Source organism: Tiliqua scincoides, chromosome 4 (assembly GCF_035046505.1).
Source record: "Tiliqua scincoides isolate rTilSci1 chromosome 4, rTilSci1.hap2, whole genome shotgun sequence".
Classification (NCBI taxonomy): domain Eukaryota; kingdom Metazoa; phylum Chordata; class Lepidosauria; order Squamata; family Scincidae; genus Tiliqua; species Tiliqua scincoides.
The window spans coordinates 50,625,805-50,653,697 of NC_089824.1; the positions used below are offsets into that span (position 1 = coordinate 50,625,805).

The window sequence follows — 27,893 nt, forward strand, 5'->3', positions numbered from 1 at the left end:
CTACTCACCTGAGGAAGACTGACTTCACCATGGAGAACCTACTGGAGCAATTCTCACACATTTAGCACTGGGATCTACTTTTTAGAATGAGAATCTGTCAGGGCCTGCTGGAAGTGATGGCATGACCAGAAGTGACATCATCAAGCAGGGAAATTTTTAGGAATCCTAGGCTGCAATCTTACCCATACTTACCCAGGAGTAAGTTCCATTTACTATCACTGTGAAAAGAATATACAGGTCCAGCCTCTTTATACACAAATTTAACTCAACACGAATTGCCCCTGCAAATGAGAAGGAATGTGCTGATCCCTGGAAAAGGGGAAAATGCACCCTTTTAAAATCAGTTTAAAAAACTGAACAGACCTTTAATAATAGCCTCCTTAATGAGGGGGGGGGGGGACAGCTGGCTGACAATCCATCAATCCTTCTCTCTCCAGGTGACCCCTCCCTTTCCCCTGAGCACATGAAAGAAAGGTGATCACTTTGCATTGGTGAAGGGAGGGGTTGAGGGAAGCTCCTTTCTAAGCTCTTGGAAGAGGACTGATTGATGGATTGTCTTCTTAATGACTCTTACCTGACATCACAAAGGTCAGCAAGGCTGTTTTTAAATCACCAGAGCAAAGAAACCGTTCTTTAAATTGATTTGCTATAGTTCATTTTTTGCCATCCACATGAGTGCTTGGAACCCACAAGAATGTTGAGGCTCAACCTGTACATAGTAGCCTGCGAAGAGTCCAGAGCGGTAGCATTTCCCCAGATGCAGTCACATACCATAGTAGCATCAAGTCTACTATATGAAAAATGAAATAGTAAAATGAATGGGGTCCCACCTGAAATTAGCTGGTGACCCACCTAGTGGGTCCCCACCCAGTTTGAGAAACACTGCGCTGGAGAAGCATCATCATCATCACCATATATGTAGACGTCAGGCAAATGTCTGTGCGGATGAGGATTTACCAGCTGATAAGGGGGGGGCGGGAAGGAGCGCGCGCCATGCTCTCTGGTGTTCTGCGGCAGTGCCGCCCGCCCACCGCAGTGAAAAGGGGGCGGGGCCGGTTCTCCGGAGGGCGCTTCCAGTCGGGCGGCCGGCCGGCCGGCCGGGAAGGGAGCGGCTCGCGTGAGGGGCAGGCGGCCGCGCGCCGCGAGACCCTGACGGGCGGGAGGATGCGGGCGGCGGCTGCCCGTGGGCGGGGGAGACCCGGAGCTCAGCCGCAGCGGCAGCCGCGCCCCGTCACGCGCCGTCAGGCGCTGCGCCGAGGGGGTCCCTCAGCCTGAGGTGGTTCCCTCACCTGCGTCATGCGGCGCCCGCCCTCGCCCGCCGCCCCCCGGCTGCCCTTCACCTGACGCCTCCGCGCCCAGTGGGCATCCTCCGCCCGCGGCAGGCGCTGCCGCCTCCAGCGCTGCCCGTGCTTCCTGCTGCAAGGCTTCTGCCCGCGCCGCGCCCTGGAACCGCCGCTGCCGGGGAGCGACTGCGAGGGCGCGGAGGATGCCTCTGCCCGGGAGGGCGCCGCGGCTCTCCAAGCGCTCCCTCCTGCTCTCCCTCTCCCTCTTCTCCCTCTCCTCCTCCTGCCTCTACTTCGTCTACGTGGCTCCCGGCAGAGGTAAGGGCTCCGCTCCCCCCCCCGGCTCAAGGTCGGGGTGGGACTCAGAGGCGGGTCGCCGCCCTCCCCAGAGCCTCGCGCCGCCACACTGCACCGCTCCAGCCCCGCGAAGGCGGCGCGCTTGAGGCTCGCCGAGGTGAGAGGAGGGTCCGCAGTGTGTGGCGGCCTTTGGCTCTGTCGCTGCAGCCCCGGCTGAGGACGTGGCCCCTGAGAATTCCCCGCCACGCTCACTGCACAAGTTGCCTGTCTGCACTGGGGATCTTTGCAGCACCATCACCAATGGTCTGTAGTGGTCACGTCTAGGACAACACTCTTGTCTCTCAATGCGGTTTTCTCCATCCTTCTGCCTGAATGTCATTTTTAAAGCTATATAAAATTTAATATATTTCATTTCACCTTTATTGGCATAAACAATTTCCACTATATGACAGCAGTATCCACATAAACAGAGGAATAAAACAGCCAAGGTTGCAACCACTTATTGTTCAAGACCGCAGGGGAGCAAAAATACATAAAAATTTACATCTTGACAACACTGAGAACAAATATCTCAAAAAATTTATATATAAATATATTATAAATATATAATAAAGATATAAAATTTATGTTTTAAAATATCATATATGTATTTGTGTATATATGTATATGTATAAGTTCACCATGTGAATGTTTTTGTACTCCATTCAAAAGACAGAGAAGAAAAGGGCCAGGCCAACCTCCTTCCACTATAGTAGGGGTGGCCAAACCATGGCTTAAGAGCTACATGTGGCTCTTTGGCATAATATGTTGCTGAGCTCCTTTTTGCATCACAATTAACAAAAAAGGTAAACAAGAAATGTTCAAGCTTTATAATTATTTACTGGGTATAAACTGAGAATGCATTGGATTAAAACGTATATTTAATGCTCATAGTTCGTAAATATATTTAAGAATTTAAATGCTTCTTAAATATTGTGGCTCTCAAACATCTCTCTTGCAGTTCTCAAACATTTGAAGTATCATATGTGGCTCTCACATCAAGCAAATTTAGCCATCCCTGCACTATAGCATTGCCCCAATATCATTGCATAACTCATAATATGTTAGAGAAGTTTTTTTTTTTGAGGAACATAAAGAGCAGTGATGGCGAACCTTTTAGTGACAGACTGCAGCAACCACCTTTTCCATTATGTGTAGAGTGATCACATTTTGTTGTAGGAGTGGTCCTTTCAGGAGGAGATGGTACCAGTTTTATGAACACTTCCATTGGAAATTGCCCTTGCTGCCAGAATTAGACTGATCTCTGCTAAGGCTACTTTTTTCCAAATCTGTTATGAGAATATGTTGAATAGTGCTTAACGTGACATGCTTTGTGACATGAGGAGAGCGCACCCAAATTTGCTGAGATAGCTTTGGGTAATTTTAAAATTGTTTTGTTTTAAAGGATGCTCAGCTTTTCCACATTACTTGCCCAATCATAAGCACGTTCTTTTGGAAGTATGTCCCACTGTGTTCAGTGGGTCATTTCCAGAGTGCTGCCTAAATGCACCAATAGCCATTTAGGGTGCAATCCTAACCCACTTTCCAGCACTGACATAAGGGTAATGCAGCTCCGAGGTAAGGGAACAAACATTCTCTTACTTTGAGGAGGCCTCCACGAGTGACACCCAACTGCAGGATGCAGCACATGCACCACGGGCACAGCTATGCCAGTGCTGGAAAATTGGTTAGGATTTGGACCTTTAAAAAACAATTTCTTTTGTTAAAAGTAGTATGGCAATTTTTCTTTCAGTGCATCTCCTCATTCAGCAACCAATACTTTCCTCCCTTTGAAGTATGATTATTCTCTCCATTTTCTCCATACTCCTTGGGGGGGGGGTATCGTTGTACTTTCCAGTATTGCAGACAAGCACAAATATTACTTCAGTTAAATTTCTGTCAGTTAATAAAAAGTCATAAAACTTGTCTGGTTTTCATACTGTTTATGAGGATGTAGTCTTAGGCGTTAAGTGAGATTGTATTAAATGAATGAGAAGTTACGTACAATTGTGGCTACTCTTGCTTCTAGCTATCTTTTACACACCCATTTTTAGGGCTCCTTCATACATTGTTTTTAGAAACTGTATATCTGCAAATGTAAATTGCAAACACATATATACTTACAAGGGAGACATGATGGGTTGCAGCTCCCTGCTGAGTAGGTACACATGGTTCAAACTCAGGTTCTGTATAATATGCAAAATAGCATTTAGAATAGTTAACGTATTGGCACATACAGCAATATCTTTAGCTGTTCATTGGGCAAAATGGGAAGAACATATTAAGTAGTCTTGTGATGGTGTTAAGTGTTTACTAGGAAAAAATTATTCCCGCTGTTACTTAAGAATTCCATTGTTGACTTTTCCATTGTTGACTTGTATTAACTCTCACCCTATGGAGAAATTTGATTTTAAAAATAAGTAGCTCACATGGGTATATAAAGCATGTACTGTTGAAATGCTAATTGAGTTAATTAATTTTATATTGGTTTCTGAGGAAATGGATTTCCTTAGGGCTTGTATACCTGTGAATTAAACTATAGTGTAGTGTTACAAAGTCACAACTTTGTGACTTTGTGTACCTTGGCTCAACGATCTCCGACACTCTTTCTCTTGATACCGAGCTAAACAAGCGCATCGGTAAAGCAGCTACCACGTTTTCCAGACTCACAAAGAGAGTCTGGTTCAACAAGAAGCTGACGGAACATACCAAGATCCAGGTCTACAAAGCTTGCATCCTGAGTACACTTCTGTACTGCAGCAAGTCATGGACTCTTTACTCACAACAGGAGAGGAAACTGAACGCTTTTCACATGAGCTGCCTCCAATGCATCCTCGGCATCACCTGGCAGGACAAAGTTCCAAACAACACAGTCCTGGAACGTGCTGGAATCCCTAGCATGTATGCACTGCTGAAACAGAGATGCCTGCGTTGGTTTGGTCATGTTGTGAGAATGGATGATGGCCGGATCCCAAAGGATCTCCTCTATGGAGAACTCGTGCAAGGAAAGCGCCCTACAGGTAGACCACAGCTGCGATACAAGGACATCTGCAAGAGGGATCTGAAGGCCTTAGGAGTGGACCTCAACAGGTGAGAAACCCTGGCCTCTGAGCGGCCCGCTTGGAGGCAGGCTGTGCAGCATGGCCTTTCCCAGTTTGAAGAGACCCTTGGCCAACAGACTGAGGCAAAGAGGCAAAGAAGGAAGGCCCATAACAGGGAGACAGACCAGGGACAGACTGCACTTGCTCCCGGTGTGGAAGGGATTGTCACTCCCGAATCGGCCTTTTCAGCCACACTAGACGCTGTGCCAGAACCACCATTCAGAGTGCGATACCATAGTCTTTCGAGACTGAAGGTTGCCAACAAGTAACAAAGTAAGTAGTGTTACAATGACTGATTTTAGGAAAACATAAGCAAGCTGTGAATCTTTTATGGGTTTATGATACCTGTTTATTCTCCTTTATAATAGTGATGTTGAATGATGCTACATATATTTGTTTCATTGTAGTAGTGCAACTTTTGTTCTGTTAATCTGAGTACTGTAAATTAAACAGTAGACTTTAGGATACCTGAGAGTGCAAGGGGGATACAGTTAAAAATTGCATTCTTTTACCTAGTTTATATCGTACTTTGTATTGTTGATATCGTGATGACAACCTCAGATTGCTGTTAACAGCAATCTCAGGTTTTGATTGCAATTTTGTTGTTTATAAGGTAGCTTGTGTTGTAATAATAAAGTTCTGCCTTTGTAGATGGATAATACATTTAATTTTTTATATAGTCAAGCCTGATGGTTTGTGTTGTCATTACAGTGTGGGAGTCACTTCTGTTTGATTGGTCTTATGTCACACCATCATCACACATAATATTGTAAGCAGGATACTGTAAGGAAAACAAGTGTGTTTTTCCCCAAGGGAAGTGGAGAGTAGTGTTTGTGTGTTTTATCTCTTAGGGCACAATCCTAACCCCTTATGTCAGTGCTTTCCAGCACTGGCATAGCAGTGCTAATGGAACATGTGCAACTTCCTGCAGTTGGGTGGTACTCACGGGGGGGGGGGTGTCTCTTCAAAGTAAGGGAATGTTTGTTCCCTTACCTCAGAGCTGCATTGCTCTTAAGTCAGTGCTGGAAAGCACTGACATAAGGGGTTAGGATTGTACCCTTAGTCATGTCTGACTCTTGGCAACTTTATAGGCGAGAGCTCTCCATGCTGCCCTGTCAAACACAGCTTCTTTCAATTGTTGGAGATTTATCTTTGTATCTGTTTTGATGGTATCAAGCCATTGTGTTCTTTGTTTGCAATTTTGGCTTTTAATGATGTATCTAGTTTTATATGATCCAGAACTTATCTATTGGTTACTCTGGCTGTCCATGGTATATATAACAATTTTATCCAAACCTAAGCCATGTGGCTTCTTGGTTGCATGTGTTACTGGTGGACCATAGGACACGACCATTCAGAAGCAGGACCTAATGTTGTCCCCAGGCTACTTCGCTATGTACAGGTCCAGCCTATTTATACATGGATTTGACTCAACACAAATGGCCCCTGCAAATGAGAAGGAATGTACTGATCCCTGGAGAAGGGGAAAATGCACCCCTTTAAAATCAGTTTAAGAAACTGAACAGTCCTTTATCAATAGCCTTGTTAATGGGGGGGGGGGGCAGCTGGCTGACAATCCAGCAATCCTTTTCTCTCCTTTGGACTCCTCCCTTCCACCTGAGCACCTGAAAGAAAGGTGATCACTTTGCATTGGTGAAGGGAGGGACTGAGTGAAGCACTTGGAGGACTACTGATTGATGGATTGTCTTCTTAATGACTCTTATCTTAGAGTCAAAAGGTCAGCAAGGCTATTTTTAAATCACCTGAGCAAAGAAACTTTGTTTTTTAAATTGATTTGCTATAGTGCGTTTTTTGCCATCCACATGAGTGCTTGGAACAGAACCCAAAATAGTCTCAACCTGTATGTGTTAGCTGATGTTCAGTGCTGCCTGTTCTGTTAGGTAAGAGTGAGGGAAATGGATGCTGGAGCCATAGGTTATTGCTTCTTTTTAAAAACAAAATTGCTTCTTTTTAAAAGCAAAACCTTGTGGTAGCAAGATTGTTGTGTTTAGCAGAGTTAATGAAGAAAAAAAACAGGTGCTGTATAATGTGTATTGAGCTTATGTACATTTCGCTGTGAAGCTGCTTTCAAGACCAGGCTTTATATTGTCTTTTTTTGTCTCTACATCAGCAGTTTTCAATATTTTTCATCTCATGGCACACTGACAAGGTGCTAAAATTATCAAGGTGCACCATCAGTTTTTTGACCATCGACAAAGCACACCATGCTGTTGCTAGGGGGCTCAGAGCCCAATCCTGGGCTTGGTGTGCCAGCTCACCACTGGCATGCACTGTCGCAAGTGTGCTGTAAGGCATGTTTGTGAGGCTTACTGCCAGGCGAGCACCAGTGGTAGCCCAGCGCTTCCCAGCGTTGGCCAAGCACTGGGCAGGTGCCTGAGCTGTCGCTTGGCGGTCACATGGACCAATAAGCTGCGGTAAGGTAAGTGGAGGCATGGGTTGAGGTAGGGAGGCAGGCGGGGAGGAAGTGTTCTGGGAAGTGGGAGGGGGGAGGCGGGACCGGTGGAGCCCACTGAATCCTGAGCGTTCATGTGGGGCTTATCGCCCGACACAAACGCTGTTACCTCACCACCAACCGAAAGGTCAGCGGTGAATCAAGAAACCCCATTGCAGGGCTACTTCCCTTACCCGGGGAAGGGGATGAAAGTTCCCTCTTTCCAAGTTGCCATCCGCAGCTGCTGTGGGAGTACAGAATGCGCTGGCAGCCATTTTCAGTGCTGCTGCAGCTGTGCAACACGGGCGCTCAGGATTGGGCTCTCAAGAGAGGGGGCAGGGCCAGAGGCAACTGAATGGCTGTGTTTTTCTGAGCTCTTTAAAGTTCTTGGGAAATCATGCTATTTTCTGCCAAAAAAACCGTGGGTCTGAGGAGATCCAAGGATCTGTGATCAGGAGAGATTCGGTCCTACAGATGGTGTACGGTTTCAGCGAAGAAGGGTCCAGCCAGGGGCTTTTTTTTTTTACTCCAAGGGAACCCAGCCATCAATGTAGGTGTTGGTGAGGATTCATCTTGAAACTAAGCTAAAGGCCCCAGGCAGGGAAAGACATTGAAAGAACTAAGTGAGTGTTATTCTGCTGTGTGTGTCTGGCATTGATTGATTAATTGACTGCCTGATTAAGCTTTTGCCTGAAGAAGGAGGGGCAGATTTTCCCCCTCTGGGAAGAGGAAAGAGGGGGGAGGCTTTCTCCATTCACTTGTTTGCTTGCTTGAGAAGAAGCTTTGGAGGAGACCTGCCAAGCTTGTTATGGAAATATTTGGAAGTTAGAGTATAACTCTAACTTTACAAATCTAAAACTCTAAATCTAAATCAAATCTAATTTGGATTACAAATTAATCATTTTGGAATATAAACTCTGCTTTGGAATGCTCAGTTTCGTTTTCCTGTGGAGATCTTGGAGTGCCTGTGGAGAGGGCTTGAGATCTGCATTTCTTTGTTTTGCAAATGTGGTTTATTGTTTTGAATTTCTCTCACTATCTCTTGGAAGGGAATGTGGTTGATATGGCAAAAAACGTAAGCAATCGAGTCAAAACAACAGAGTAAGAAGAATAGAACATCAGGGACAACTAGTGGGGTTAAAAAGACATTGCAAGGACAAGAACAGGACTTGACAAGTGAAGTAAGGAGGACATACGCTGAGGACATCTAGTGGCGTTAAAAATATTGCAAGGCAAAGGTTTATTTGACTTAAGATTTCCTTGTGTTGGTTTTTATGGGTGAACAGTTGATTTCTTGATGATGTGATGTGATATAAGGGTAACTGATAGTGGTATATGTGATAACAGATATTTGAGTTTTACAGGAATGAAGACATAAGAAGGAAGAAAAAGGATGACAGGAAAAGGAGCGAAAGTTAGGGGCTCTCCCGTCCTGGAGGCAAACTTGGGAAAACTAACACAAGAGGAACCAAAAGGGAAAGATTGGAAGCAGACAGTACAAGACAATATAGAAAAATTAGTGGCGATTGGACAGCAGCACACAAGTCAATTTCTGCAGGTTCAAGCTAGTCTGGATGTTTTAACTACACAGCTAAATGATCTCAGTGTGCAACTGACAGCAGTTAAAGGCCAAGCGGATGAGAATACACAAAAGATTAGAAAATTAAAAGACAACAAAAGATCAATCTAGAATACTGGAGATAGAACAGAACCAATATGATGGAGAGGCAACTTTAATGGAAATTCTGATGGAGAGTGCAGCTTGAGTTGTGAGAATACAAAATGTACCAGAACAGAAAGGGGAAGATACACGATGCCTGATTGGTGATTTAATATCAGAGTGGATTGACACACCAACAGAGGAGATACTCATGGATCTGGATTCAGTGAGAAGAGTGAGCACTTTCTATCTAAAAAAACATGAACTACCAAGAGAAATCCATGTGAAATTCATCAGAACTTTTTACAGAGATAAAATATTGAAGATCTCACAGGAAAAGGAATGGATGGTGGAGGGTAGCAAAGTGAAAATTCTGAGACATGTCCCATGGAGAGTGAGAAAGAAGAGAAAAGAATATGAAGAGCTAGCAAAATTCTTAAGAGGAAAGCAAATACCATATACATGGCTTCTCCCAGAAGGTATGTTTTTTTCAATTCCAGTCACAGACATATAATATAAATTCAACAATGAAAGCAGAAAATTTTTGGAGTACAGTGATGAAAGATGAGATGAGAAATGAAGAAACTGAGGAAGAGGAACTGAGAAGAAAGGAACTAGAAATTGTAGAAATGGAGCTGGAAGAAAAGAAATCAGGTGATTCAGAGATAACAAGAATCAGAAAAGGAAGAAACTAGAGAGGCAAGGAGGCATTCACCAATAGCAACAAGAAGAAGACAAAAAGAGAAGGTGAATAGTAAAAAGAAACATGATAGTTAAGGGAGGATGGAGTATTTACTCTGTCAACATAAATGGCTTAAATTCACCTCAAAAATGAAAGAAAGTCTTCCTTCAATTGTAAAATTTAAATATGGATAGGTCATAATATTATATTAGAACAATGGGAATAGATTTGAAAATATAATATAAAATTTATTAGAGCAACAAATTTTAAAGAAAATGTATATAAAATGTTTTATAGTTGGTACATGACACCAGTAAAGCTAGTAAAAATGAATCAGAACATATCAAAAAATTGTTGGAAGTGTAAATGTGTAGAAGGGACATTTTATCATATGTGGTGGACATGTAAAAAAAAATTGCAAGTATATTGGAAAACGGTAAGGAATCCAATACAAGAGATCTTTGGATTTACGATATAGCTGAAACCAGAGTTAATTTTGCTTAATATTACCTTAGATATTATAGATAAAGAAAATGATGTGTATTTAGTTACTATGATATTAATTGCTGCAAGGATTTTATATGTTAGATACTGGAAAGATATTAAAATTCCAATGAAAGATGAATAGAGAAAATAATGAATGTGGCGGAAATGGATAGGCTTACAGAGATTTTGGAGCAATAGCGCAAACCGACACAGAGCAATGGAGACCATTTTATGCTTGGTTGAAAATGTAGATGTATAAGATAGGGCGTTTAGATGAATATATTGTATACATGATATATAATACAGGATATGATATGATAGATAAATGATATTGAGGCTAAACTAGAACAAGATTAGAAGATATGTATTGATTGATTAGATATATTGATATATGATTGCTTGCACCCTCCAACGGTGTGTTTCTGTGTTTGTTTTTTTGTGTTGTATATTGAGTTTGTGTTTGTTATGTGTTTGTTTATATTTGTTGTTTGTTTTTATTTTGGAAAATAATAAAAAAAATTTTAAAAAAGGATTGGGCTCTCAAATTCCCCAATTGCCCTACTAATAAATGACCCACTCCAAAGTCCCACGGCACACCTGTGGACCATCTATGGACTGCCAATGTGCCGTATCACAGTGGTTGAAAATCGCTGCTCTACATAATACGCAATTGTCATGGTTCATGCTAAAGTAGTTCATTTTGTTATACAGTCATGCGTCGCTTAATGACAGGGATGTGTTCCTGCACCCTGTCATCAAGCAATTCTTGATGTTAAGCGAAGCCCCCAAAGTTGAGGGGAGCTGCACTCTCCTTGCCACTGGGGGCTTTTGTGAGTCTCGCAGAGGCAACACACATCCGCACACTGCCTCTGCAAGGCTCAGAATGTCTGAAACAGGCGAAAAGATGCAACTTCTGGTTTCCCAATGGAGACTGGAAGTGACTTTTTCACCTTATAAGGCATTCAGAGGCCCAGGGAAGTCCTTGGGGGTTTCCTGAGGAAACCAGAAGTCATGTCTGTTTGCCTGTTTTGGTCGTTCTGAGCCTCTCAGAGGCAGTGTGCAGATGTGCACTGCTTCTTCAGAGCTCAGAAAAACCCCAGAGGTGAGGGAAGCATAGGTCCTCTCGGCTTCGGAGGCTTTGGGGGGGGACGGGACAGGGACCTGCTGTGTCCATTGTATATATGACCCATCACTGGTCGGAACATCACTAAGCAACGTTCACCTGTACTTACTTACAGTCCTTTATTGTCATTCATTGTAGACACAACAACATTAAATACAGGTCTATAATAAGTAATACAAAAAGATACATGACAACCAAATATACCCACTATATCTAACACAGGTCATACCATTTTGTTATAGTGAAACATCAATATTCAATTTTAAATTAAACCTAATTTTGAATAATTTTTTCCAACAGCAAACACTTATCTCTTTATGGTACAAGCACGAGGTATAATGCTGAAAGAAAATGTGAAAACAATAGGACATATGATCAGATTGTACACTAATAAAAATGCTACGCTGAATGGCACAGGTAAGACTCTTATAAAATGTTGTAATTTTATCATTACATAAATTGAGAGGACTTTAGATAACAAACTATGTATGGTCAGAAACAAATACCGGAGTGCCCTGGTATCCGTCAGAGTTCCATCCTGGAATCCCTGTAGATACCTAAAACCACGGTATGTAAATCTGGAAGTCACGTTTTTATGCATTTAAAAGGTATTATTAGCCCTCAGTGGCTTCCCTGGCCCTCATAACGCCTTTCAAAGGCATAAAAAAATCACTTTCAGTTTTACTGAAAAATTGGAAGTCTTTCTTTCTTTCTTTCTTTCTTTCTTTCTTTCTTTCTTTCTTTCTTTCTTTCTTTCTTTCTTTCTTTCTTTCTTTCTTTCTTTCTTTCTTTCTTTCTTTCTTTCTTTCTTTCTGTTGCCTAAATGGCCATTTTGAGGCTGCATAGCCTCTGTGGGGCTCAGAAGACCCTCTGGAGGCGAGGGAAGCACCCTCCTCCAGAGAGTGTACGGGGGGGGGGGGCTTCATCTGCGGATAAGCAAAATCGCAGATACAGAATCCACGGTTACAGGGGCCCCCTGTAGTTAATATATGTTGTACATAAAAACTCTCTGTATGTCAGAATTGGTTGGGAAGTACTGCCTTGCAAATATAATGAATATAATTGGACAAAGACATTTACTTGTAAATAATACAATTTTTTCAATTAAGATTTTCCTGAAGGCAACAATTCAAGTGATAGCCTTGTTCAAACTATGAAATATCTTCCAGAAAACTTCACATACTCTCCTTATCAGCCTTGTCCAGAAAAGTTGCCTTATATGAGTAAGTTTATTTTCCCCTTACTTATAGTATCTTCTGTAGTTGCTAATTATTTTGAAACTTCTTCAGTAAGGTTCTTTCTTACATTTGGTGAAATATGAATGCTACACATTTAACTGTTAATGGGGTTGTGTGTGCGCATGTGCTATGTGATGTTTACCTTGTCTTATCCTGAAGTATCAGGATAAATAAAATCTGAAAAAAGCACATCAACAAGGTGAAAATATAACCTTCGTCCTAACAAATATAGCAATTTGCAGTCCTTTAGTATCACTTCTGAATGTCAGCTCAAATGGAAAAATCATTAAATATTTTCTGATGGTGGTAGGAATGTGGTATATGTACTAGGAGACAGAATTCTGTAGTCATGGGATGTTCACAGCAAATACTGTGTCACTTTGTGTTATGGATATTGCATGCAGATGAATATAAACCAACGAATTTGGTTTGTAGTGTCTATCCTGCATAATAAGTAACCACGACAAGCAGAATAGTTCTAAAAATTAGGCTGCAGTAAAGGATCTTGTAAACTCCTAGTGCAAATTCATTTATTGCGCAACATGCCTGTTTGTGGTATGTATGCAGTATTGATAGTGATAAATTCAAAGTGCAAGAGGCAGATACTTACATAGAAATGTGAAGGGACATGTACTAAAGAGCTTCACTCCACTGGATCCTGAGCCTCTGTGTTGGACTGGCTGCCCAATACGGTGACTCTTCATTCTACGCCAACCTTTGGATTGTCGTAGAAATGAGTAGCCCCATTATGGGGCTACTTGCTTTACCCAGGGGAAGGAGACAAAAGTCCCCTTCTCCCGAGGAGGCGATGGCAGCTGCTGCCTAAGGTGTGCTGGATACAGTGGCGCGCTGGGCAGCTCAGGATTGGGCTGTTAGTCTATAAGATAGCACAGAGTGTTGATCACAAGGATGGAGCAGCACTGCAAAGGAAGTCCTGCCTGGTAATGAGGGACCAAAGGGAGCCCTGTCGGGAGTGTATGTGACTGTGAGGTAGGCTTGTTTAAAAGTTTTGTTGCCTGTTCCTCGGGAGTGTATGTGACTGTGAGGTAGGCTTGTTTAAAAGTTTTGTTGCCAACCTCATCAGTGCTGGTTAACAGAGCTTTTACTATGTATGAGTTTATTACAATTGTATTACTTGGAATTTTTTACTTCCCTTAGTTTTAAGGCAAAGATGCATTGTTATGTGACAAGAGGAATCATATAGACATAGTTATTAAAATTCAATTTTACTTTGTTTCTGCTACTTAGGAGGCTTCATTGATGTTAATATGAGTGAAATTAGCTTGGAGGAAATTCAACAAATATTTTCAAATGATTTAGATATTGAGCCAGGTGGTCATTGGAAGCCAAAAGACTGTAAACCACGATGGAAGGTGAAGTAAAATTGTTTCTCAATTGACATGCTTCCAGTTTCTTAATATCTTAAAAATAGTTAAATATGTATGCCATATAATTCAAGAAGCTAGGTGTCTTCTCAGAGTCCAAATGTGTTTGCCTTTGCAATATTAAAATATATATTCAAAAGGATTTAGATCATATCTAGAATTAGTATATATTGGGCGCAATCCTAACCGGCAGTTATGCCGGTATAGGAGCCCCTGGAGGGTCGCAAACATGCAGTAAAGCACGTTTGCGCCTCTGTGTCGCTTGTGCCAGCGCACCCGTGCCGACACAAGCGGCGAAGGTAGGCGTGGGGGGGCAGGGAGGAGGCGTTTCTGGGTGGGGGGAGGGCAGGCGATGGGCTGCCCTGGGGGCGGGCGCGTGGGGAGTTGGGGGCGCTGCTGGGACCCGGCAGTTATGCTGGATCCCAACCCCCGTCCCTGCAGAGAATGGAGCAGCTTTGAGTCGCTCTGCTCTTGGACTTGCGCCACCTCCAGAGGTGGCGCAGGTCCAAGGAGACCCATTGGGGTGCGCAGCCCTTTCCCAGGCGTAAGGGGAAGAGCTTCCCCTTGCCCATGGCTGAGCCGCTGCACCTGCATTGGATGCAGCGCAAGCCTCCTGGCATGCCTACTCCAGTGCAGGTTTGGATTGCACCCTAAGTATCCAAACACGAAGCTCAAGATTGGTTATAACTTAATTCTTGTGCTTATAATAGATGTGAGATAACAAAAAGTCTTAATAACAGTATCAGTACAGTTCAATTAATCAGTCAGCAGTAATGCTATTTAGAGCCTAATCCTATGCATGTGTACTCAGGAGTAAGTTCCACTATAGACACCGGGGAATATTACTCGCACATAAGTATGGATAGGATTGCACCCTTAGTGTTGGACTTGCAGCGTAATCCTAACCTGTGCCAGTACAGCCAGGCGGCATGGCCTGCACTGCATCTTGTGTAGGGTAGGAGCAGGCTGGAGGTCACCTCTTGGTTAAGGGGATATTTTTCTTCTTACCTAAGTAACCCCCCCAGCCTGCTCTGTGGGGCGACTCCGATCTGTGCCAGCTGTTTAGCTGGTGCAAATCTGAAAAGCCCAGTGTAATGCCAACCCGACCAGAAGGCAAGTTAGAAAATGGTGGAAGCTTGTTGCCCTGATAATTCCTCCCTTCTGCCCTCCCCTGTCCAAAAACACTGCCTCCCTGCCTCCAAACCATCCTCCTACCACTCTTTCCAATCACCATTCCCGTGCCATCCAATGCATAGTCAAGATCTGCACAAGGTCAAGATCTGGCCGGACTGGGCTGGTGTGGGCCTCCATGCCAGCCCAGCTGGCTCCCGAATAAGTGCAAATGTGCCTTACATCACATTTGTGATACTTGGAGCCAGCGCAGGGAGGCTGCATCTGCAGGGGGTGGGGGATTAGGATTGGGCTGTAAATTTAAATAAGACGGAGGACAGCAACTTGTTTTGATCAGCAGTGAGTTGAGTAGCCCCATTGCAGGGCCACTTCCTTTACCTGGGGGAGGGGGACAAAAGTCCCCTTCTCCTGAGGTGCCTCACGCGGCTGCTGTGGGAGTGTAAGATGCGGCAGCAGCCGTTTTCTGTGCTGCCCGCAGCTGCTGTGGGAGTGCAGGATGCGATGGCAGCCGTTTTCGGTGCCGCCACAGCCGTGCGCCACGGGAGCTCAGGATTGGGCTCTAAGTACAGTTTCACTCACCACTTTGTATCCTCTTTGATATACAAGCTGAACTTTTACCCCCTTCTTTATAGGTGGCAACTACCACTAATTTATGTGTAAATGGGACAGTTGTGTCAAGAACAAACTTTGATTCCTTGACTTCCTTCCAGTTTTGGGCCCTTTTAAAAGGATGCCAAAACCCTTTTCAGCTGTAAAAATGATGGGCTCTGTCAGACTTTTCTGAAAGAAATTCTGTAAAACAGATACTGTTTCTGAAAAACTCTGGTCTGTACCTTGTTTGGTTAATCTGACTGGTCAGTAGAACTTGGAATAGGGCATCACTTTATTTCAAAGCATAGAATTGTATTTTCAAAAGAAGGTATTTCATTATGTCTTTGAAAGTGACAACCTTGAATTGGATTTAGGAACCTATTGAGTGTGCCTTACATTAAAAATATGTGTAATGTTTTAAACTACTTTTATTGCTTATTTTGATGGCTGGCGGAATGCCTTTTAAACAATATCTGAAACTGTACTTAGTCTTTCTCTAGGTATTGCGCATATCAGAACCAAAATACTAAAAACGAGCATAGCACATGAGATTTCTGCACGACATAATATATAAAAATAAGAACCATCTAGTATGTATAATATACATTATACTCGTAAATAATGGCAATATATAAACTCATGATTTATCTTAGCAGCTAGTCTCTTTGAGTTAAATTTCTGCAATTGCCACTGCGGGCATAATATATTTTGACTGCGTTTCTGTTTTAAAGGTTGCAGTACTCATTCCTTTCCGCAATCGCCATGAACATCTTCCAATATTTTTCCGACACCTGATACCAGTATTACAGAAACAGAGGCTGGAATTTGCCTTTTATGTTGTTGAACAGGTAAATTGCTTTATATTTGTTTCAGAATAAATTAAGATGTATTATAATATATATTTTAGATGGGTATAATTATAGTTCAGAGTTGTAATATCTCTATGTCAATTGTGGTTTCTAGGAAACACTGCTCTTGCAGTGTTCAGAAAAAATTCCCTAAGAGGGTTGTTTTTGTAAACAGATTGTTTTAATTAGGTGTAATAAAAATGAATTTTTTTTGTTCAATGCTTGTGTTACATCTTTTATACTTTACACTGGGATCTTGCATGTTGCAGAGACCCTGCTTTGCATGTGGAAGATTTCAAATTCAGTACTTGGCATATCAGGGCAGAGCAGTGGTGTAGCTAAAGATCATGTAGCCCGGTGCCAAGCTCAAAATGATGCCCTGGAAGTGATATCACAACCTGAAGTGATGTTACACCTGGACTTTTATAAAAGTGAAAATCAGGGAAAAACCTGCCTCCTCCCCCAGCAGCTCGCCATCTACTTGCTCTGCTGCCTTCCCCCAGCCAGTGGCATAACTGAGGTATCTATCTGCACCTGGGATCAAAGAAGATTTTGTAGCCCTGCCCCTCCATGACAAAATCAAATTTTATTAAGTAAATAAATAAAAAGTGTGCCCCCTATTGGTTAGAGACACTGTACTGGGGTGAAGAGGGATGGTTATTTTCCCCCTGATAAATATAAGAGGAGCACCACTTGAAAAAGTGCTTCTTTACCCAGTTAGCAGGGGTAACTGTATAATGATACATGGAAATGAGAGCTGACTCATATTAACACCTTATTGGTGTCATGCTGTATCATAATAACATATCATTGACTCTCAGAACAGTCTCATAGGTCTGTTTTATGAAAATCCACTTTGTGTTCCATAAGGCAGTTGTGTTTTCCTTTTCTTGTTTATTGGCAATAACATCTGATAGAATACAGATATTCCAATTAGTTTTGTTTCATTGCATTCTGCATTAAATTACCTTTCCAATGATATGTAACATGATGGTATTCATACATACCAAAGTTTTCACAATTTTGGCCACTAGAGTCAAGCTCAGCTTGTTGCCCCCCCCCCAAAAGTTGTTGCCTGGTGCAGTTGCTATCCCCTGCACCCCCTTAGATACACCACTGGGACAGAGAAAAATTTCTGGCAAATCATTACTAGTTAGTGCTGAAAACGCTGAACTACGTAGATGGACCAATGGTATAAAGCAGGTTCCTCTGTCCAGTCTTGTGGGTGGTATCTTTTGTTTAAGAAGTTTGGCTGATATCCTGTAATACTTTCCTGGGAGTAAGTCCCATTTGTTTGCTTTCTTTTTAACACTATGATACATGTATCTGTAGAAATGTACATTTTCCAGTTCTCATTTAACAGTTTATTCTTCTGTTTTGCTTCTTTTAGACTGGGGCACAACCTTTTAACCGAGCAATGCTCTTTAATATTGGCTTCAAAGAAGCCATGAAGGATAATGACTGGGATTGTGTAATTTTTCATGATGTTGATCACTTACCTGAAAATGATCGAAATTATTATGGATGTAGTGAGATGCCACGTCACTTTGCTGCAAAGCTGGACAAATATATGTACATGTAAGTAAAATATTCATTCATAGTATGCAGAACATAATTTTTGAACCTTTATATTTATAAATAAATGTTGCAGTTAAACAAAGCTTTGCCATTGGATTGTATACAGTGCTGAAAAATAAAATCAATGTAACTGCCCTGTGGATATATGTAAAATTGTTCCAGAGAACATCTGGCGTTACCTAAGCAAAACAAGAAAATATGTTAAGAGATCTTGTAGATGAAACTACCAATTTAAAGGCATAGGCATTCCATAGATTTTAATTCTTTCCATATTATTATTGTAAATGTAGGTATGGCATGAAGAAAACTGCTTTGGTTGTTTGCTTTGGCACTATATTTATTAATTCAGTAGACTGACCTCTTATTGAGACTTTAGCTTTCTGGAAGAACTGAGTTTTAATTGTTAACCTTATTGCTATGCTGTATTGGAAATGGAGCCCTGCAAATAAGGCTGAAATTCTCTGGTTACTAATCTTTGACACATTTTTACTAGATGATGAATTGCACCCAAAGTGTAGAGCTTGCAGAAGCTACCCTGCTGATGGTATTTCTCTCGCTTCCTCCTCTCTATTGAAAACCTCTGAAAAGTTGCTGCTGAGTTTGGGATGCTTCATGGGGTCTTTAAATAGGGTGGATGGGGTGGTTAGGGGCCTTTTGGCAGTGTAGCTTTCATCTGTGCCATAGATGCAACCCAGTATCACTAAAAGCCTCTCCTCTCCCCAAATGCACTTGCCTTTTTCTCTAGTTTTCTCTTATTTGAGAATTCCCCCACCACCACCAAGCTTAACCTCACAGTGATCCCTGCAGGTTTTTCTTCTAGCTTCTCAAGCTTCTCAAATCTTTCTATTTATCCTCTGAGTATTTTGTATTTCTGTTGCCCACAGCAACCGCGGACCTCTGCAGCCCCGCACCCAGGGCAAAGCTCCATGATGGCGCCCCCCGTGGGCTATCGCCACCCCCTGTGCAGAAATCCGCCCACCCTCACCAGAGGCTCACGGAGCTTTGCACAACCTCCTCCCACGCCAGGGAAACCTTTGTGAGGTTCCTTTGCGCTACAAACTGTGCATCCGGCAAACTGGAAGCACAGTTTCCACCCCCGTCAGGAGCCTCAGAGAGGCTTCCGCGGGGTCCTAGCGGCAGGCGCCTGGAGCATTTGCCCCAGGGAAGTCTATGGCAGGCACCCAACTGGCCCACAGCGTATTTTTTTTAACATCTGTAGACTGTTACTGCTCTTCTCTAGACCCTGCTGCCCATCTCAATGTTTTATAGACAAAATTCAGCAAACTACTTTAGGGCTGTACCAGTGGGGCATGTGCTGCATCCTACAGTTGGGGGCAGTCATGGAGGCCTCCTCAAGGTAAGGCAATGTTTGTTCCTTTACCTTGGAGTTTCATTGCCCTTATATCAGTGCTGGAAAGTGCGTTAGGATTGCAACCTTAGATACACTCAGCACATTTTACCTTTTATAAAATAGAAGATCTCCATGCCTTATCACAAACTGCTCTTGAAAGTCTTGATTTCAAAAGTGGTTTTTCATATGCCACAGGCTCTGCTATTTTGGTAAACACAGAATCTCTGACTCATGAAATTGGTTACTGGTTAGATTCACATCCATTTTTGTAAAACTATATTTTTGCAGTTGTAAGCCTAAATCTAGTCATCAGGCAAAAGTGATAAGTTTTTTTGCTTCTTCTTCATGATATACTTCTTTGAGATGGTGTGTATTTAGCCATCTTACAGATGTATATTTATCTTTCACATTTTTGGAACCTCTTAACAAATTTGTGAAACCTTTAATTATAAATGGCATTTTTTGTTCATATATGTTAGTTGGATGTGGGATGTGTATAGTCTTGTTAGATGAGAGAATTATAGGTACCTAATATAATGAAACTTGCCTGTTGTCATTTTCAGTCTTCCATATAATGAGTTCTTTGGTGGTGTAAGTGGACTAACAGTGGAGCAATTCAGAAAAATAAATGGATTTCCAAATGCATTCTGGGGATGGGGTGGAGAAGATGATGACCTTTGGAATAGGTGAGTGTTTACAGAGTATGTCGGATTCAGTGACATGCAGTCAAGGTAGGCATGGGAAGCAGAGCCTCAGCTAAGCCAGTAAGAAAAGCAAGGACCTCAACAAGTTTAAAAAACTTACCTTTTCCCTTTTTGAAGCTGCTTCTTTCTGCTCAACTCAGACCGTTTAAATCATAGAGTTGGAAGGGATCTAAAAGATCATCTAGTCCAGGGGTGTCAAACATAAGGCCCGGGGTCTGGATGCGGCCCCTGGAAGCTTTTTATCTGGTCCTTAGGCTCTCAGCTGCTGAGCTGTGCTGAGGTGTTACTGCTGAAACAGCAACCAACATGAAAATTGGGCTTTCCCGTATCTTGAAATATGATCAAGATTTGCGTATTTTCTTTTCTGTCATTTGCAGTTAATGAGAACAAAGTGCTGATTTCTGGCCTTCAGCTGCTTAATGATGTCACTTTCTGGCTAATGACATCACTTCCGGCCCTCAGCAGGCACCCTGAATGCTAACTTCAACCCTCTTTATGAAACAAGTTTGACACCCCTGATCAAGTCCAACCCCCTGCTTGTAGCAGGAAATCCTCCTACAGCATCTCCAGCAGTTGCTTTTTGAGCCTTTGCTTGAAAATTTCCAGTGAGGGAGAATCCCCACCTCCCGCGGCAATCTGTTCCACTGCCAAACCACCCTTATTATAAGGAATTTTTTCCTGTTAGCCAGTCAGAATCAGTTTGTACATGTTGGATCTAGTTCTACTTTCAGAGGCAGCTGAGAACAAATTTGTCCCTTCTTCCATATGACCCCTTCATGTATTTGAAGTGCGCTATCATATCCCTTCTCAGCCTACTCTTCTGCAGGCTGAACATACCAAGGTCCCTCAACCTTTTCCTTGTAGGGCTTGTTCTCCAGCCTTTTGATTATCCTCATTGCTCTCCTCTGAACTCACTCCAGTTTGGCTGCATCTTTCTTAAAGTGATGTTCCCAGAACTGGACACAGTACTCCAGGTGAGGTTTAACCAATGCAGAGTAAAGTGGAACTACAACTTTTTGCGACTTGGAAACTACTGTTCTACTAATACAGGCTAAAATTGTATTCATCTTCTATGGAGCCTCATCATACTTCTGACTCATGTTCATCTTGTGTTCCACTGCAACTTCAAGATCCCTCTCGCATGTTGTGCTGCGAAGCCATGTATTTCCCATTCTGTACCTGCATCTTTGGTTATTTTTACCTATGTGCAGAACCTTGCATTTGTTCCTGTTAAACTTAATCTTAATCATTTCAGCCCAGTATTCCGTTTTGTCTAGGTCTTCCTGAAGGCTTCTACTGTCTTGTGGACTACAGTGTCGAAACGTTCGACTTTTTTTAACCACACGGATTTTAATCTTTTAGCACAACCATGGTCTTCCCACCTGGATATGTTGAATTGTTGGATTGTTGCTGGCCGTGAAAACATACGGACATACATTGCTCTAATTTCTGCACTGGTATTGAAGTGGTATTCAGACTGATGGGTCTGAAATTTCCCAGGTTGTCTTTTTTCCCCTTTTTAAAGATTGGGACCACATTAACCTGCTTCCAGTCTATCGGCTCCTCCCCCCTCCTCCAGAATTTCTCAAAGATAATGGACAGAGTCTCTGCAAATACTGTATATCTGCAAGTTCCTTTACTACTCTAGGTTGCAGTTCATCAGATCCAAATGTCTTGAATTCTTTTAGGCCAGTTAAGTGGTTTCTAACCAGTTCCCTGCCAATCCTAATCTGCAGCCCTATGCCATCCAGGTTTTCATTATCTGTGGTGATGTAAACATATCTCCCCATCAGCTCCCCCATCAGCCAAGAATCCAGCATCCACATTTGCACAATCCTTTCAAGAGAAGATGGACGCAAAGTAGGAGTTGAGCAGCTCTGCCTTCTCTTTGTATCTAGACATCAGTTGGTCATCCTTATCAAGGAGCAATCCCATCTTTTCATTTCTCTTCCTCTGGGCATACCTAAAAACGCTACTGAGCTTTAACATTCCTGACTCTTGCCCTGTAAGATTGGACTGTATGTACTCTTCCCATCTTGCATTTCCTATACCTGTCTTTTTCAATCTTCAACGCACCACTAAGATGCTTGTGAGCTATCCTGGCTTTTTGAGGGGTCTTCCCCTTTTCCTTTTCATAGGAATTGTTTCTGGCTGCGCCTGTAGAAATTTGCTTCTTAAGGAGCTCCATCTTGAACCACCTTTCCCATTAGTTCATCAACTGTTGGGATCCTATGTATCACATCTCTGAGCTTATTAAAATCAGCCTTTCTGAAATCCAAAGTACAAGTTTCACTGCATATTCCTTTGGTTTCCCATAAGATTGATAATTCCATCAGTCTGTGATCACTTTCTCCTACTACTCTGACCTCATCAACCCATTTCTCCTTATTGGTTAAGATCAGGTCAAGGATGGCGCCTCCCCTCATTCCTTCCTCCACTTTCTGGAAGATGAAGTTATCTTTGAGGCACAACAGGAATTTATTTGAGCTCCCATGCTTGGCCAAGTTAGTCTCCCAACAGATACCCGGATCATTAAAGTCCCCCATTACAACCTCATGTTTCCTTGCAATGTCTGCCAATGACTTGTTTCAAGAAAATATTATCCACCTCCTCCCCTTGGCCTGGAGGTCTATAGTAGACACCCACCACAATGTTTCATTTGTTGCTTTCCCCTAATGCATTCAGATGTTCTCCACAGGGCTACATGGACCATATTGTTGTATTTCTGAGCAGGTGTATAAATTTTTGACATATAATGCCACCCCCTTCCCTTTCACCACATTTGTTTTTCCTGAACAACTGATAGTCTTCCATTTGTGCTTTCCATTCATGAGTCATCTCACCAGGTTTTGGTTATTCCTATCAAGTCAAATTTACCTTCACTTGCTAGAAGTTCTAGCTCAACCTGTTTATTTCCCATATGCCATACATTCATATACAGGCCTGCACCACTTAGCGACCTTCTCCTTCATGACAGAAGGCATATATGATGGTGGTCAAAGCACAACAAAGAGGCTCTTAATGAGGCATTTGGGACTCCCATAGTATGCATCAAAGTGTCTGTTTACACAACAGAGGAACTCTTAATGCAAAGAAGAGACAGTCTCCAGTGGCCTGTGCAGCCAGCTAGTTTCTGGCAGGGAATGTCTGTTTACACAACAAAGGCACTAGGTTGGGCTGAATGTTCCATTAACAACCTAATTGCATTACAATGGGGATTGGAGAACATATCCCTGTCATTAGGTGGCACATACCTGTATATGCAATGTAAGCTATATGCAATGAAAAAAGCTTCTGGCTGATGTCTCCAGCCCCCTCCTCCTTCAGTTTAAAGCCCTCCTGATCAGGTTCGACATGCTTCTGCTGAAAACATTCTTGCCCTTTCTTGTGAGGTGCAGTCCATCTTGAACCAGCAGCTCTTCTTAAAGAGGAAACACAGTCCGTGATCCCAGAAACCAAATCCCTCCCAACGACACCATCGACATAGCCAGTTGTTCATCTGGAATATTTACCTGGAGTAAAGCAACACATGCTCACACAACAAGAATAAGGAGAGCTGCCAATTATTCCAGTTGCTATATGGCTTGGAGGGACAAAATAGGTAGGAATACATTGTATCTTATGTTTATGCACATAAACACTGGAGAGGAGGGGCACCAAGAAGAGCTGCTTCAGTTTGCCCAGCTAAAAAAAGACAATGCTTGTGTCATCAATCTCTGGGGAGGCATTAAGCAGACTTTTCTCCAGCAGGTTAGGGCTATATTCATAGCTAGCTTCAAGAGAAAAAAAAGCAGGGCTAGCCAATCGTAAAACAGGAGAACATCTGCTTCATTAAGCTCTGGGGAGGCAGCAGGAAGAGTTGCTTCTCCTCTGTTTAAAATAAACAAAAAACTATGAAAAAAGCATTGAACCTGCACAGTGGGCTGGCTCTCCAAAACACCAGGAGCAACCATTTTCTAGTTGCTTCAGGAGTCCTGTGCTGAGATCTCCCTGGCTCTGAGTGGGGGAAGAAGAGGTGAGCTTTTTTAAAAAAAAATTGGGGGGGGGGGAGAGTGTGTGTATGTGTGTGAGTGCTCCAGAGACTGAGCTTTATTTATTTATTTATTTATTTCCAGAGTTTGGGGGGGGGGGAGAGAAGAGAGACTGAACTGAAAAGGGGAGAGTAGTATGTGTTGCCTCTCCTGGCCTAGACCTCACTACACATTTATGGTAGGATCTGCTCCTAAATGGAAGGGGCATCCATATATGTTGGCATTAAAATGAAGGGTTATTTGGATGTGTAGGAACTTACCAAAGACAAATGTTATTGAATTCAGAGATCTTTTAAGAGAACTGCCAAGTGCTGATTCCTACTATATTAATAGCATTTGTACTTAAAAAACAAATGTTAGGCAGTCCAAATGGTGGTGATGCTAAAGTTAGTATTTTTTAAAAAACGCTTTGAAGAAAATATCATTTTTAAATGTGAAATCTCAAGTTGTAACTGGTGCAATTCCTTTTAGTAACTTTTTAATTAAATTGCAGGTTGTAAAACATTTGTGAAGTTTAAGAAATTCCTCACTTCATGTTTTGAAAAGTGCCTTTGAATTAATATAATCTTGATGCCCATGTGCCAAGAAGTTTCTTTAGTCTTCTGAGTGTGCCTTCTGGCTGCCAGCTTCCAGTTTACAACTGTTAATGTAAAAATGCCACCAAGGCTACTTATCTGATGTCAGTTTAAAATATTCTTGTGTGGCTGGACTGGCAACTACAGTACGATCTTCAATGCAAATGCAATATAAGCTTCCAAGATGCCTTGTCCGTGTGCAGATATAGCTTTGTAAGATTGCAAATTCTTTTTTTCTTTTCTTACACATTTTAACCATTTGAATCTTAGGGTTCATTATGTAGGATACAATGTGTCAAGACCAGAAGGAGACCTAGGAAAATATAAATCTATTCCACATCACCACAGAGGAGAAGTTCAGTTCTTAGGACGGTAAGAAAAATGGTTTAGTATCAAAGCACTAATGGCTGGCAGATTTTTTTTTAAATATAGGTTGCCACTGGCAAGGAAGCATAACTGAAGTCTCCATATAATTATGTAATTTTTCACTTGCAAGATGTTTTGTAAATTTTCCCCTGTGGAATATGCATTGTTTACTGAAAGAGGACTGGGATACAGGGAGAGTCCAATATTCAGGCTGACAAAATAAGACTATAATTGAACAAAGATATGAGACATTTGGTTCTGATAATAGTCAGAAAGAAAACCTGGCCACCTGAGTGGTCTAACTTGTTCTGAAGATGCTGATATCACGAACCATGAACTTGCAAAAGATTGAATCTTTTCCTTGCAAATAAAGGTATTGTAATGTTTCGTTACACACAGAACAGTTCTCATGCAGGTAAAACTGTTTTGTAGACATTTTTGTTGTTCATGTCAGAACTGTCAGATTCAAATCTAGAATAAGACCATGGTTAATCAAGTTTCTGAATCAGTTGTGAGTTGAACAAAACCACAAAAACTCCTGAACTAATGGTCTGTTTGCATGAACAATGGACATGGAAGCAGCAAACTCATGTGAAATTGCTGTGTTTTCTCATTTTTGAAAAGAAAAATGGCAACACTTCCCCACCCCAGAGCTGTAATGGGGCCAAATTGTGCTTAGGGTGGGGTGGAGCGACATAGCGATGTTGTCCCCTGCATCACTGCACTCCCTGCATCATCAGGCCACCCTTTGTGTCTCCCCACCAAGCTGCCCAAATTCAGAATGGCTCCATTTTTTAGTCAAATGGACACAGGGGAGGGCCCATCTTTCCTCCTGCTTTCATGCTGTTTTTTTCCTCCTGTTGTCATCTTTACAGCCACAGCTGCTCTTTATTTGTAAGTTGCGCCTAGTGCCCCTCCTCAACTGGTGCCTGGAGCGCCTGCCCCTCCCATGCCACCCAAGTTACAACTCTGCTCCCCCCATCACTGTGAAAGGGGAGATGCAATCTTTTGCTAGCTTGTTGCAATGGATATATAAGTAGATGGGAGCTCTTTCTGTCTAAGTCACATACTGATGTATTATAGCTTTTAAGCACTGTGTATATTGCAGTTTCTGCCATTCTCTTATAGGCAGGAGAGTATTCAACACAGGGAAGGTCCTATTTCTTGGACTAGGTAGGCAGTGCTAACAAACCTGTTATTGAGGGGATCTCCTTAGATCCTTGGTTGTCTGCCTACTGTGATTAGAAGAGGCAGAGTTTTTCCTCAGAGCTGTAGGTAGGAACTGAGAAATGCATACAAAAATCAGAGAAAACACAAGAAGATTAAAGACAAAAAAAACTATTCCCTCCAGCCTAGTATGTCAGGATTGGCCTTGGAGTCCACAGTTAGGTCAATTGCATACTTCTCCCCCTACATTGCATAACACAGTGAATTCCAACCCCTCCTTTGCTGCAGCCTGGGAGAGACAACAGTGTTAACCCCTTCAGGAGTCGCCAGCAATTATCAACAACAACAACATTTATATACCGCTTTTCAACAAAAAGTTCACAAAGCGGTTTACAGAGAAAATCAAATATCTGATGGCTCCCTGTCCCAAAAGGGCTCACAATCTAAAAAGATGCAACACCAGCAGACAGCCACTAGAAAAGACAGTGCTGGGGTGAGGTGGGCCAGTTACTCTCCCCCTGCTAAATAAAAGAGGAGTGGCAAAGTGGTAAATTATCAAAGTGGCAGGAGGAAGTCCATCAAGACATTTAGTTTCAGCCACTGCTGTACAGCTAGGGGTCTGTGCAGAAGGAAGCAACAAACATTACCTAACTTGACAGGAGGAACAAGAATCTTTTGGACTCTGGACTCAGTGAGTCATTCCAAATTCTTTGCAAAATTATAGTCGTCTCAGAGACAGGATCTTCCTCAAGCTGAATTCCCTTCTGTCTTTAAGAACAGATATCAACGAGGTATATGTTGCCTGTTCACGTGGAGGAAGTGGGTTTTTAGCATATAATAGTATTTGACATAAATTTATATCAGTTTAGTAATCTAGTAATTTAAATCAAAACATTAAAGCAAATAGCATTTAAAAGACCTGTGGAATGAGGGTGTAAGAGTCCAATCCTGAGCTTGGTGCACCAGCTTATCGCCGGTACGCAGTGTCACAAACATGTTGTAAGGCACATTTGTGAGCCCTTAGCACTGGTCCAGTACTGGAGCTAGCCTGGCACCGGGCTAACGCTGGTGGGAAGCTAGTGCTTCACAGCTCAGCAGTCACCTGGACTGCTGGACGGTGGAAAAGTGAGCAGGGGCATTGGGGGAGGCATGTCCCCTTCTCCTGCCCCCTTTTCCAGAGGAGCTGGTGGCTGCCTGGTGTTCTTAGGATAGTGTGGCAGCCATTTTGGTGCTGTGGCAGTCCCAGCACTCTGGGCAGTTTAGGATTGGGCTGTAAGTTTTCTGTATAATAAGCAGAATAGCTGAGTAAATGTGGGTTTCATATTTTTTATACCATATACTTGAAAATTTGTTTTCTTTTAGATTTTCATAGTTGTTGAAGATTGAACAATAGCATGTTTGTTATTTTGAAGCTACAAATGTTTGTTGTAACAACCTGAATATGACTTTCTACAGCTATATCACTGCTCCATACTTTTTTCCACAGATATAAACTGTTAAGATATTCCAGAGAGCGTCAATACATTGATGGATTGAATAATCTATTATATACCCCTACACTTCTTGTCAACAGATTATATACAAATATATCTGTTAATCTTGTACCAGAACTAGCTCCTGTTCAAGACTATTGATGGACCACAGAATAAACTTTTGGATGAAAAATTTTAATAACTGGAAAATACTTGTTAAAGGACCCAAATAAGTTCTTTCTGATGATTTGGAAGAAGAAATCAAATGATGATGAGGTGTGTGACCATGTGTCAGTTGGTGAAAAGAAATCCCAGTGGCTGCTACTTGAAATG

General features: G+C 42.3%; 1 protein-coding gene across 1 annotated transcript; it reads left to right on the forward strand.

Moving 5' to 3' along the window:
* The first annotated feature begins 1,486 nt into the window (after positions 1-1,486).
* B4GALT6 (beta-1,4-galactosyltransferase 6) lies at positions 1,487-27,722 on the forward strand. Its single transcript, XM_066625407.1, has 9 exons — positions 1,487-1,601; positions 11,424-11,540; positions 12,233-12,346; positions 13,610-13,734; positions 16,200-16,316; positions 17,707-17,894; positions 19,809-19,931; positions 24,826-24,927; positions 27,575-27,722. The coding sequence occupies exons 1-9, from the start codon at positions 1,487-1,489 to the stop codon at positions 27,720-27,722; spliced, it is 1,149 nt and encodes a 382-aa protein (XP_066481504.1).
* The last annotated feature ends 171 nt before the right edge of the window (positions 27,723-27,893 follow it).